At 43.3% G+C, this 14,248-nt stretch overlaps 1 protein-coding gene across 6 annotated transcripts in view; it reads left to right on the plus strand.

Moving 5' to 3' along the window:
- The window catches only part of LOC106582244 (leucine-rich repeat and calponin homology domain-containing protein 1), a 102,422-nt gene that overhangs the window by 72,819 nt on the left and 15,355 nt on the right, over positions 1-14,248 (plus strand). For 2 of the 6 annotated variants that reach the window (XM_014165114.2, XM_014165117.2), the window contains exons 11-16: positions 169-249; positions 1,059-1,136; positions 1,227-1,269; positions 3,236-3,352; positions 5,923-6,001; positions 7,276-7,392. In XM_014165114.2, coding sequence (XP_014020589.1) covers positions 169-249; positions 1,059-1,136; positions 1,227-1,269; positions 3,236-3,352; positions 5,923-6,001; positions 7,276-7,392 — 515 coding nt within the window. The remainder of the gene's footprint in view (positions 1-168; positions 250-1,058; positions 1,137-1,226; positions 1,270-3,235; positions 3,353-5,922; positions 6,002-7,275; positions 7,393-14,248) is intronic. The other 4 variants (XM_014165116.2, XM_014165119.2, XM_014165115.2 and 1 more) reach the window with 3 other exon arrangements.

A 14,248-nucleotide genomic window follows, 5' to 3' on the forward strand; every position in this document is an offset into this window, starting at 1 on the left:
TATCACACCACATATATTGTTTGTGCCTTTATCTATACCAGGGCGACATTAGGTTAGCATTTCCATAATTTTTTTGTATGCATGACGTATTCAAAAGCATTTTTTATTGATGAAACACAGTTCTGAATTGTAAACAAGATGACTCACTTCCTGTTTCCTTTCCCGTAGGTCAAAGGTCACAGAAGGAACGCACATTGCCATGATCAACCAGCTGAAGGAGGCTGTGGAGCTACTACAAGACCCTAACAGGTGGGCTCTGTTACGATTCTGTTATAATGCTGGTTATTTCTGGTTATAGCTGGTTATAATACTATTACACCTTTCTCACTTTTACTATCATGCTGGCCTATCATGCTGGCCTTATTTAATAATCATTGTTACCAGCATGTTCAGGATAATTTTCAAGGTGAAATTGGTCATTGCCATGATCATCTTAAGGATTGATATCGTCATAAGCAGATCTCTATATGAAGTAACATTGGAAAGTTGCATTGTAAACTTTGGAGTACTGTTATCCCTAATGAGTCAGAGGTTACATTTCTGACCTTAACAAGTAAATCCCCAAGCCCAACAGATGGCTCATTGTCATATTATGCAGAGAGAGGCAGTCAAAATCTCCCACACAGCCCAACACTAACTCTGCAGAATATATTATCCACCATGCGTCATCTAACCATATTTCAGGTCAATGTTGTGAGGAATTGTGGGTGAAATGTCCCACTTGGCCACATCAGAATGTTGTCATTGTAGCTACCACGATGTCTTTGTGTATTTTCTGTTGAGTCAGAGCCCACTCGTTGTCACACACACTGTACCGCATGCTGCTCCCTCCTGCTCTGCAACATGTATATGGTAGCAATAATAAGGCATTTGGCTGTCTTACCTAGTTCTGTGAACATATAGTTCAGTACTGGGACTGAAATGACTCCAGGTCTGGCTCACTGGAGGTAAAAGACACTCATTGGGCATTGATCTGTGAGGATCTGTGTAGTTGTCTGACCTCCCTACTCTCTGTCTGCCTCTTTCTCTCTCACTCTTTCTACTCTCTCTGCTTTCAGAGTGAGTATGGAAACAGAGGACCTATCTGGAGTTCAGCTTTACCCTGTTGAGATGGTCATGGTGGAAGACTCTCTCAAGTAAGACTGTGTGTCTGTGTGTCTGTGCGCGTTGCGTGCACACATGCATTATTTCTTACTCTCTCTCTGTCCCTCTCTCTCTCACTACAGTGGCCAAGACAGTGACGGCAGTGAAGAACAAACCACACCCAAGGTAAGACTCACATATTTGGTTTTACTGCATAATGTACAAGCCTTCACTGCATTTGGAAAGTATTCAGACCCCTTGACTTTTTCCACATTTTGTTATGTTACAGCCTTATTCTGAAATGGATTAAATTGTTTTTTCCTCCTCATCAATCTACACACAATACCCCATAATGACAAAACAAAAACAAGTTTTTAGAAATTTTAGCAAATGTAGTAAAAATAAAAAACATAAATATCACATTTACATAGCTATTCAGACCTTTTACTCTGTACTTCGTTTAAGCACCTTTGGCTGCGATTACAATCTCGAGTCTTCTTGGGTATGACGTAACAAGCTTGGCACACCTGTATTTGGGGAGTTCTCCCATTGCTCTCTGCAGATCCTGTCAAGCTCTGTCAGGATGGATGGGGAGCGTCGCTGCACAGCTATTTCCAGGTCTCTCCAGAGATGTTAGATTGGGTTCATGTCCGGGCTCTGGCTGGGCCACTCAAGGATATTCAGAGACTTGTCCCAAAGCCACTCCTGCGTTGTCTTGGCTTAGGGTCGTTGTCCTGTTGAAAGGTGAACCTTTGGCCCAGTCTGAGGTCCTGAGCGCTCTGGAGCAGGTTTTCATCAAGGATCTCTCTGTACTTTGCTCTGTTCATCTTTCTCTCGATCCTGACTAGTCTCCCAGTCCCTTCCGCTGAAAAACATCCCCACAGAGTGATGCTGCCACCACCATGCTTCGCCGTAGGGAGGGTGCCAGGTTTACCCCAGACGTGGTCCTTGGCCAAAGAGTTCAATCTTGGTTTCATCAGACTAGAGAATTTTGCTTCTCATGGTCTGAGAGTCCTTTTACTGAGGAGTGGCTTCTGTCTGGCCACACTACCATAAAGGCCTGATTGGTGGAGTGCTGCAGAGATGGTTGTCCTTCTGGAAGGTTCTCCCATCTCCACAGAGGAACTCTGGAGCTCTGTCAGAGAAACCATCGGGTTTTTGGTCAACTCCCTGACCAAGGCCCTTCTCCCCCAATTGCTCAGTTTGGCCGGGTGGCCAGCTCTAGGAAGAGTCTTGGTGGTTCCAAAGTTCTTCCATTTAAGAATGATGGAGGCCCCTGTGTTTTTGGTGCAGACATTTTTTGGTACCCTTCCCCAGATCTGTGCCTCGACACAATCCTGTCTCGGAGCTTTACGGACGATTCCTTCGACCTCATGGCTTGGTTTTTGCTCTGACATGCACTGTCAACTGTGGGACCTTTTATATAGAAAGGTGTGTGCCTTTCCAAATCAAGTCCATTTACCACAGGTGGGCTCTAATGAAGTTGTAGAAACATCTCAAGGATGATCAATGGAAACAGATGCACCTGAGCTCAATTTTGAGTCTCATAGCAAAGGGTCTGAAAACGTATGTAAATAAGGTATTTGTTTTTGGGGGGGGGGGGTTTGCAATAATTTCTTCTGTATTCGCTTTGTCATTATGGGGTATTGTGTGTAGCTTGATGAGAATATTTTTTTTTTATCCATTTTTGAGTAAGGCTGAAAGTTATCAAAATGTGGAAAAAGTCAAGGGGCCTGAATACTTTCCGAATGCAATGTATGAGGACCCTTTGAGCACCTATACTGCATGACCTCTGACTATGACCATTGTGTGAGTATGTGCCCCATCTGGGTAAAATATATCAGCATCTGTGTTACAGACTAAGACCCCTCTCCTGAGTTGGTGTGTGTTTAGTCTCCCTCCCTGAGCAAGCAGCAATGCACTTCCTATTCCTGTCTGCTGTAATATAGCTCTGCTGCTCGTTGGTAGTTGGATATTGTTAAGATTACTTGTTTGTAGTTTAACTTATTGGAGTTGTGGTGAATGTTGTTTTGGAGCTGTATTAGAGTGTAAGCTTGTCTCCTTTGTAGAGTATAATTCTTTCTGGAAGTAAAGATTGAATTGGTGTGGTAGATGTACAAATAAGTTCCACCGGTTGGTATGTTTTATCTAGTGGGACACTCCCGATGGAGGCTTTGAGTTCCAGAAGAAACGAGAGTTGATTCTAGAGAGGGCCAGGCTGGAGGCCCAGCTTGCATACCAACAATATGAGACACATATGTCCAACCAGGTAACCCTAGTAACAAGCCATGGGTGGCCACGCCCCCTCAGGCTTACCAGCCAATCCCTTCCTCTGATTCCCCTCATCTTGTGTGTGTGTGTGTGTGTGTGTGTGTGTGTGTGTGTGTGTGTGTGTGTGTGTGTGTGTGTGTGTGTGTGTGTGTGTGTGTGTGTGTGTGTGTGTGTGTGTGTGGTCACTTCATGCCCTTGACCACTGGTCCCAAGTCAGTTTTTGTGTGAAGTGTTACAGTTCCAAAGAGGGCTACAGTAGGGGTAAGCTCATCCTAGATATGTGGTTAAGTGCATTAGAAGTTGAATCCTAACTCAAGATCCGTGCGTAATTGAGTTTCTGCAAAAATCTGCCATTGACTTCAATGCAAGATTGCATGAACGTTTACTTGGATCTCAAGTTAGGATTCAGCACTATGTGACCAGTAGGTGTGTTTGCTGGTGTGACCTCTACCCTGTTACCTAACTAGCCAACCCATTACCTTTTAGACCTGTGTGTCGGTCTGCTGTTTTGCATATCTGTAACTTTGATCGTACCTTTGTTTACGCTTCTAGAGGTACAATAGATGAAGGGAATTATTTGAAACAGGTGCTTGTATGTGTTGTGTTGATGTTTTTGTTGTGTCTGTGTGAGATTTTGTTTTGTGATGTGTGTAGCATGTTTCTATAGTTTGCAGTATGTGAAGTTGACCAATAGTTTACAAACACCCCGACCCAGTCTGGGTCAGTACCATAGAAGCTGTTGCACAGATACAGTCTCCAGCTAATGATTGGTCCTGAGCTTCAGAGCAAGTCAGGGATTGGATCACACTTTATAGGCCTAACCAAATGCTTTAAAACTTTAAAAGTTGGTTTAATTTCTTTAAAAGCTCTAGCCGGAGGGTTGAAAACCCTATAGTGGAAACACACCAGGACCAAGGAAGAAGGAACAACAGCATAGCACATAACAAGGAGAAGACATTAGCTGTGTTGGAATACTCATACTAACCATACTATTTGTGATGTAAATTGAGTATGTAGTATGCTTATTGGTCATATTATGGATATAGTTAGTATGCCAAAAGTTCCCAAAATACGACTTGTACAAGCAGTGGACACTATTTCTGTGCTTTTAGGGCCCATAATGCAATTATTCAGAAACTGGGCGTGGCTTCAAAACTTTTCAGATTTGAAGAAAATGGCGGAAAATATGCAGCCGAAGTCTAACGAGAGCTGATACAAATTCATTGCTTTAACTAATAATGACAAATGTTAAGAAAATGTTGAGCAATGTAATAAAGTAATGACTTTTCAAATAAGTTATGTTACACGTTATTTTGTCTGACAATTTGTTAGCTACGCTAGCCTTACGAACCACATAGCATATCATTACAGCAGTTGCTTGTATGTACTGGTATGTTAGCTAGCTACCTAACGTTAGTTGGCTACTAATACATCAAACTTGCCATTATATGAACTATATGCTATCTAACTAACTGCCAAACATTTATTGACTTGATTATTCATGTAATTCTTAGCTTAGCTAAGTGGTATAGTTGTTGTGCGTTCTCAATGGACATTGTTAATGAAGTCGTAAGATGTCTAGCTAGTAATTTGTTATGGTAACAAGCTAGCAAGACGTTGCATAGCAATAGCATCAACTTCCGGTAGACAGGCTAAGCGCTAGTACGCTCAACTGAAAGGATACCGTTTGTTTACAGTATACTAAAATTAACTTAACTTACATTTACATTTTATTAATTTAGCAGACGCTCTTATCCAGAGCGACTTACAGTAGTGAATACATACATTTCATTTCATGCATTTTTTTTTTGTATATGCTCATTAAGTTTGTAGTATACAGTAGTATACAGTATGTTAGAGCGGCAGGTAGCCTAGTGGTTAGAGCGTTGGCCTAGTAACCGAAAGGTTGCAAGATCGAATCCCCGAGCTGACAAGGTAAAAATCTGTCGTTCTGCCCCTGAACAAGGCAGTTAACCCACTGTTCCATGGCTGTCATTGAAAATAAACATTTGTTCTTAACTGACTTGCCTAGTTAAATAAAGGTAAAAAAATATATATAATAGTATGGGTTTTTGAACACAGCTATTGTCTGGCAATTCTTTCAAAATCTTCAACAATGCTCTAGTGTTGTCACACACAGAGACAAGGCCCACTATTGGGGACAGGGCACACATCCAACACTGACCACTTGAAGAGAGCACTGTTACCACATAGCAACACCATATCCAATACCAGCTACATGGCCATAGAAACAGTGACCTCAGCACAATCAAGTTAAAGGACAATTGGCCATACCAGTCAATCTGAGTGAGGGTCAGAGAGAAAGGTACAGGGTGAGTTATGATCTAGTTAAGCCATCTCAGAGGTCATCTGTTGTGTTACATGGTATAGGATGCCAAGCACCAATCTAAATCCTGCACACACATGTTCGTCATGCACACATACACCACCAGCTGTCTTGTCCCCAATTCCCCCAGTAGACCTGGATAATGTGTGTGTTGTTTTAGTGTACTCTCAGGAGAAGAGGGTCCCTAACCTTTATGTGTACTCCCTTTGACTCTCTACCAGGGTGAAGACAGAGTTCCAGGCAGCGGTCCCACGTTTACCACTCCTCCCACCCCTCCCTTCGGGTTGAAGCCCCGCTCGGGTGAGTGCAGGCTGGGCATGGCACACTATGGGGGTGGGTGATGGCGGGTACCCCTCTATAGTCTCCATAATCAATACATTACACACATCTCAGTCAGATAGATGCACAATACCTCCGACTGTCTACACAGACTACAGTCCCTGATAGAGTCCATTCATGCGTCCATCCTTTCTCTCCAAAACGAAGACTTGGACGCCCTCAATCCCCTCCGCTCTGCTTCTCCCCCAAACCCCGATACAACTTTTATTGGGTTATACCATTATCCCAAAGTAAAAATGACATGGGTTCAGTTCCTCCAATAGTCAAGAGTCAATCCCCCCCAAAAGTCACAGCTTCTAATGAGGCACATAATATCTCATTAATACCCTCTGTCCCCAAAAGCAGAAGCAGAAGCAGCAGCAGTTGGGTCATGCTGTAGAGGCTACCGACCCAGTCCTGACTAACATGCAATTCTCCCACAATGTTTCTCTAACGCTGTGTGAACATGGCCCAGAGAGAAAGATATGTGTGTTTGCTGAGAATACGTGGGTGTGAGTACTCTGCACCCAATCCCAAAGAGTGGCTATGGAGGAAGAGGATACAAACACACATACAGTCTCTTCCTTCTTTGAGTTAAATAACTGACGGACTGGTTAGCTACATCCTATGGAATAGCGCGGGTCCACAGACTCTGGGTTGAGAAAAACAATGTCTCTACAATCCTTTCCGAATCCTGTCTGGTACTCCTCATGGTCAGATGGCTTTGGGTGCAGGTTCACTGAAATGACTCTAGCGTCTGATGTTCACTGCTTGTAGAAATAGAGTTAGCATCCATCCAGCTAGTTGCTACATACAGTACGTTACTACTGTAGTGTGTGAAATTTAGCTTTACCTGCTAACATTAACAGCATGTCATGAAATCTGTATTGTGAAATGGCATTGATATTGATTTATTTTTTTCTTTGTTTTGTGTTGGTTTTTTTCTCTCATTTCATTTGTTTCTTCCTTTCCTCCCCCTCACCTTTACTCCCTTTCTATCTTTCTACCAACTGCTGCATAACCTCTCACACCAATTCTCACTCCAATCACATCCCTTTATCTAACCCAATCTGCCTTTGCATGCGATTATCAACTGCCGCTGCCTGTTTCGTTCCCTTCTCTTTTAAAATTCAAACCAATTTTTCGGGAACTTTTTCTGGTGTCTCGTGTTTTTGGGGTGTGGTTTTGGAATGGACCTGTCTTGTTCTACTTGGCCCCTCCCCCCCTGCACCACACCCCTCCCCCTCTACCTCTAGCCCCTGCCTCACTGCTCTGCTCGCCCCAGCCCTGTCTCCGCCCCCTCCTCACACAGGCCCTGTCCGTCGATAAAGACACTCCCCCTAGACCAGGCGATGGAGTCATGCACAGCAGTGGTAGGTCATTCCTTTCGACTATTCGGGCAATCGGAGACCTCGAAAACAAAACAGCTCGACAGAGTATCAGATGTTTGCAAACAATGTACATTTGTGTGACTCAAATTTCTCTCCCTCTTTCTCTCACTGTTTCCTTTTTTTTATTTTTCCATCTGTTTTTCCTCTCTCTTTCTATCTATCACGCACTCGCTGTGATCTTTCTTCTCTAATCTGTCTATCCCTCGTTCCAAGCCATGGGGGTGTGTGTGATGAAAGTGTGCAGTGTACTTTTGCGGTCACATCTGTGCCTTGGACCACGTTTGGGTTGTTTCGATGACTCCGCTCCCTGACTGTGTTTTACACCATGCCCGAACCGGACGCGTGCGATCGTGCGCAAACTGATTTTGTCCCCTGACACCAAACGCGATTACGACATGCAGGTTGAAATATCAAAACAAACTGAAGCAATAATATTAATTTGGAGACAGGTTGAAAAGCATTAAACATTTATGGCAATTTAGCTAGCTAGCTTGCAGTTGCTAGCTAATTTGTCCTATTAAGCTAGCTAGCTTACTGTTGCTAGCTAATTTGTCCTGGGATATAAACATTGAGTTATTTTACCTGAAATCACAAGGTCCTCTATTCCGAAAATTAATCCACACATAAAACGGTCAACTGAATCGTTTTTAGTCATCTCACCACCTTCCAGGCTTCTATTTCTTCTTTGGACTTTATATGGCGATTGGCAACTAACTTTCATAATAAAGTGCATTACCACAGCTGACCTCAGTTCATCTTTCAATCACCCACGTGGGTATATGTTCCTAAAAACCAATGAGAAGATGGGAGAGTCAGGACTTGCAGCGTGTTCTGCGTCACAAATAGAATCAACTTCTATTTTAGCGCCTGGCAACGCAGACGCTCGTTTGCGCGAGCGAGCAGTGTGCCACTCGTGGAGTGTGAGGGCACACTCCTACAATTTTGGGCCGATTTTCTTAATTTTAGGCTCAAAAGAAGAGCATCGTCCTCTTATATCTGGTAGACTAGTTGGAGAGAAGGGGAGAAAGAGACAAAATAGAATTTTGAAATGCAGTAGTTTCCCCTTAGTGATTAGAATATTTGTAAGCAAAATGTGTATGCAAATCTGCAATTCTGGAGCCCTATTTTACCAGTAAAGTTCATGCAACAAATTCATGCCAATCACTGGTTTAGGTATTACACAACAAAATACCTTTATGATGCATTCCTACTTGGAAATATTAGATGAAACAACTTATTTCTTGAATAGGTATAAGTCTGGAGCCCTCCTGTACCCAACAACACTAACACACACATCCACATACTCTACACACACATACTCTCTGACACACTTGCACATTTATACACACGGATTTGTGTGTTTCTGTGTGTACGTGTGTGTCTGTCTGTGTCTGGGTACAGTCATTTGTTTCACCACATTCTGTCTGACACAGAACGTGTTCATTCCTCCTGCAGTCATTAGAACAGCATGTGTCTCAGTATGTTCACTCCCAGTACAAACACAGTCCAGATCTAGCAACACACATAGACACCCTCCATTAAGTCTACTCTGATACAGGCTCTGCCTGAAAACCTATTAAACACAGACACCGGATCTTTCATGCCAGGGCTGATATGGGTGGGAAAGCAGGCTGGGTACTGGGTTCATATTCACACACAGCCAGCCAGCCAGCCAGCCAGCCAGCCAGCCAGCCAGCCAGCCAGCCAGCCAGCCAGCCAGCCAGCCAGCCAGCCAGCCAGCCAGCTTCTATCCCTAAGCCATAAGACTACTAAATAGTTAACCAATAGCTACCCGGACTATCTGCATTGACCATTTTTGCACTCTTTTGACTCATCACATACACTGCTGCTACTGTTTATTATCTATCCTGTTGCCTAGTCACTTTAGCCCTACCTATATGTACATATCTACCTCAATTCCCCCGTACCCCTGCACATCGACTCGGTACTGGTACCCCATGTACAGTATATAGCCAAGTTATCACTACTCATTGTGTAGTTATTCCTCGTGTATTTATATGTTTTTTCTCTCTGCATTGTTGGGAAGGGCCCATAAGTAAGCATTTCACTGTTAGTCTACACCTGTTGTTTACAAAGCATGTGACAAATACAATTTGATTTGACATACAGCTTCATACTGGTCTATCATCTGTTGCTCTACTCCTGCTTCCCTTCTATAGCTCAGGGTATTTATGTTTTTATATTTGAACTGTTAGATAATGGTCTCACTGGGGATATCCCTCTTCCATCAGGAGGAAAACGGAAGCTGCCAGCAGCCATTCCCCCCCCCAATGCGACTCATGTTACAGGATTGTTTAACATGTTCTAAGGGTGCGTTTTTATGACATCAGCATGGAGTCAAAGTCAACATGAGCAGTTTATTACTCTCCCGTTGCTAATGATAACAATTTTATTTATATATCACTTTTCATTTACTACCATTTTCAAAGGGTTTTACAATGCATGTGTAAGAGTAAACCGCCAATGGCAGGGTAAAAGACCAATAGGTATGATAATAACATAGACATGAAGAAAGAAAATTAAAATGTTCAAAGGAGCAGTAATGTTGAAAAGGAATGTTGGACAATCTGTCATATGGAATATCCTAGTAGTGAGAACAGTGTTGATAGCTGCATATTTGTTTTCAATAAAGAGCCAATCATAGCCACGGACCAATAAACAGGTCAGGCCTCAGGGAGGTGACATCACCAGTAACCAATAGGAGTTTAGATTGCGAGTGTCTGACCTCATTAACAGCCAATCAGGTCCAAGAACCCGAGCTAAGGGCACCATTCCAAATCAAAGTGTGTCTAGGGTCACACCACCAGCAGTAGTTGTTGGTAACGCAGTTAGCCTGTTTGTGTGTGGATGTCTGAGGGCAGAACTACGACGCAGAATGACTGTACTGATACTGATGACCGTGTGGTGTAGTAGCTGTTATTGACCTTTGACTTCGTAAACAACACCAGCTGCCAAGAGATTTTACTATCCTCTGAGTGGGTGATGTCACACAGTAGCAACATTGACTGACTAGAAAGGAACCAGGATTGGAAACTTCCTCTGTGATACAGGACTTCCTTTTGGGGTAGAACACCACTGGGTGGCCATTAGACAGTGTTGAACTGGGTTTGTTGTTGAAAGCAAGACACACATAGAGATGTAATCCTCTATCTTTCTCTCTCTTGTTTCTCTCGCTCTTTCTCTGACCCCATCACCAATCAGTGTGTGCCCTCAGAGGCTCTATCAATGTGTATAACACTGGAACAAATAAACGCCCTGCCATTACATACACAGTAACCTATTTTAGAGGAGATGCTATCTATTGCTCTGGAAGGCTGGGAGGGAGAAGAGTTTCACTGGAGAGAGGGGGATGGAGAGAAAGCATCTCTACTCCACTGAAGCTAAATGGACCTTGGGAGAGTTGGCTTTGCCCCTGAGAGCTTGGTGGAGGAATGCTGCCCTGCACTCAACCCTCCACCTGACCTCTTTTACCCTCACCCCTTTACCCTCTCCCCCTGACCCTCGCCTCCTCCTTCTCCAGCTGGGCTTTGTGGCCAGGGGTCTTCCTTGGCAGTGCCCAGCCTGGCTTGGTACAGGGCAGGCCAGGGTCCAATATGCCAGTCTAGCCTTCTGGAAGAGAAGACAGGGGAAATGCCAACAAGCATGCCCCAGAGCTTTGTTGCACTGCCAAGACACAGTCAAGACCTGACAGGACATCTCTCACACAAATCTCCCTTTTTCATATTCCTTTCTCCCGCTCTCTTTCTAACAGTAATGGAGTGAGTTGTTTTTATACTGGAGCCAGAGAGGGGTAGTACCAATGTTCTAACTTCCTGTTTTCTGACTATTGCCTTTGTTTACTGAAACACATTTGTTTACACAAGGAAGTTCACCTTGGATTACATTTTCCACTCTATATTCTCTCTCTCTCTCTCTCTCTCTCTCTCTCCCTCTCCCTCTCTGAGCCAATGCAGTCCTGTCAGCAGGATGAGGAATTTTCTCCAGAATGTATTTCATTTGTCAGAACACTTTATGGCTGAATGTTGACCCTGTTCAACTGAAAGGCTACATCCTAAATCTCGTAGAGAGAGTGAAATAAATAAAAGAGGAGGGACATAGAGAGAAATGTAGACACAGAGGGAGAGAAACAGAGAGGATGAAAACAAAATGGAGACAGAGCAGACAGCAGACGCAGGGAAAGGAGCGAGAACTGGAACGTGATAACAATAGGGGTGTGAGGTGAATTCAGACTCCTAGACTGCCCAGTCTGCCTGGGTATGAATGGTGTACACAGTATGCAGTAAATGGTGACCGGGTCACAACTTCTGCCTGTTTTGATTTAGTATCCATCCACCATCCATGGCACCACAAGTTATTTAGACTGGACTGAGCAGGGCTGAACTGTGCCAGTTTACTGAGAGAAATACTTGCTGAGGCTGGCTGGCTCACTGACATTAACTTCTTTGAGACGATGTGAAAAAGCACTTTATAACTGCAGTCCATTATCATAATTTTTTATGAAGGACCAGCTACAGAGACTGTATACGTTTTTAACTTAATGACTGTCGTCTCCATGACTACACTGTCTGGACCAATGACAGGATCTTGCTGTGTCATGGCTTTGGGACCAATTTGTTTGGTGAAGAAATATTCGGAAGCGTTGTTTGGTGCTAAAACTGTCCAGATGGTCTGCTTGCCTGAGCATGAGAGGGAGGGAGAGAGAAAGAGAGAGATGTCGCCCTGTAGGATACGTTCATGCTGTGCCCTTCCAGAATGTTCTGAATGTCTGTGCTTTATCCTTCTGTAATGTTCTGAGATTCTGTGCTGTGCCCTTCCAGAATGTTCTGAATGTCTGTGCTTTGTCCTTCTGTAATGTTCTGAGATTCTGTGCTGTGCCCTTCCAGAATGTTCTGAGAGTCTGTGCTGTGTCCTTCCAGAATGTTCTGAGAGTCTGTGCTGTGTCCATCCAGAATATTCTGAGAGTCTGTGCTGTGTCCTTCCAGAATGTTCTGAGAGTCTGTGCTGTGCCTGTGTGTGAGCCCAGAGTGTTAAGTTCTGAAATGAGCTAAGAGGAGGCAGTGGCTCCTTTTCTACGCTTTCCCAATCTCTCCCTCTTTCTCTCTCTGCTGTTCATTCACTCCCTTTAGGATGCCCAGGAGACCCCACACCACTCAGGATTAGCCTCCGATTACAACAAAATGCACAACTATCAAATCAAACTATTTGTCACATGCGCCGAATACAACAGGTGTAGACCTTACCGTGAAATGCTTACATACGAGCCCTTAACCTCTCTGGGCTAGGCGGGACGAATTCGTCACACCTACGCAACAGCCAGTCTAATCCAGTGGCGCGATTTTCAAATACCTTAAAAATCCTTTACAATGCCTTTACAAAAGGCTTTACAATGAAAGCAAAACATTAGATTATGTCAGCAGAGTACCAAGCCAGAAATAATCAGACACCCATTTTTCAAGCTAGCATATAATGTCACAAAAACCCAGAAGACAGCTAAATGCAGCACTAACCTTTGATGATCTTCATCAGATGACAACCCTAGGACATTATGTTATACAATACATGCATGTTTTGTTCAATCAAGTTCATATTTATATCAAAAACCAGCTTTTTACATTAGCATGTGACGTTCAGAACTAGCATACCCCCCACAAACTTCCGGGGAATTCGCTAACAATTTACTAAATTACTCACGATAAACGTTCACAAAAAGCATAACAATTATTTTAAGAATTATAGATACAGACCTCCTCTATGCACTCGATATGTCCGATTTTAAAATAGCTTTTTGGTGAAAGCACATTTTGCAATATTTTAAGTACATAGCCCATCCATCACGGGCTAGCTATTTAGACACCCGGCAAGTTTAGCACTCACCAATATCAGATTTACTATTATAAAAGTTTGATAACCTTTTGTTGTCTTCGTCAGAATGCACTCCCAGGACTGCTACTTCAATAACAAATGTTGGTTTGGTCCAAAATAATCCATCGTTATATCCGAATAGCAGCGTTTTGTTCGTGCGTCCCAGACACTATCTGAAAGGGTAAATAAGGGTCGTGCGCATGGCGCAATTCGTGACAAAAAAAATCTAAATATTCCATTACCGTACTTCGAAGCATGTCAACCGCTGTTTAAAATCCATTTTTATGCAATTTTTCTCGTAAAAAAGCGATAATATTCCGACCGGGAATGTCCATTTAGCTAAACAGAGGAAAGTAAACAAAGCTTTCGGTCGACGCGGGCACGAGCCTGAGTCTCACAGTACTGTAACCAGCCACTACCCAAACGCGCTACTTTTTTGCAGCCAGAGCCTGCAAAGCCACGATTCAGCTTTTTACCGCCTTCTGAGACCCTATGGCAGCCGTAGGAAGTGTCACGGGACAGCTAAGATCCTCACTCTTCAATAAACAGAGACAAGAAGAACGACACCTTGTCAGACAGGCCACTTCCTGCATGAAATCTTCTCAGGTTTTTGCCTGCCATATGAGTTCTGTTATACTCACAGACACCATTCAAACAGTTTTAGAAACTTTAGGGTGTTTTCTATCCAAAGCCAATAATTATATGCATATTCTAGTTACTGGGCAGGAGTAGTAACCAGATTAAATCGGGTACGTTTTTTATCCAGCCGTGTCAATACTGCCCCCTAGCCCTAACAGGTTAACCAACAATGCAGTTCAAGAAATAGAGTTAAGAAAATATTTTCGAAATAACATAAAAAAAAAAAAAGGAACACAATAAAATAACAAGGCTAAATACAGGGGGTACAGAGTCATTGTGCGGGGGTACAGGTTAGTCGAGGTAATTTGTAGATGTA

This window comes from Salmo salar, chromosome ssa21, assembly GCF_905237065.1.
Source record: "Salmo salar chromosome ssa21, Ssal_v3.1, whole genome shotgun sequence".
NCBI classification, from domain to species: domain Eukaryota; kingdom Metazoa; phylum Chordata; class Actinopteri; order Salmoniformes; family Salmonidae; genus Salmo; species Salmo salar.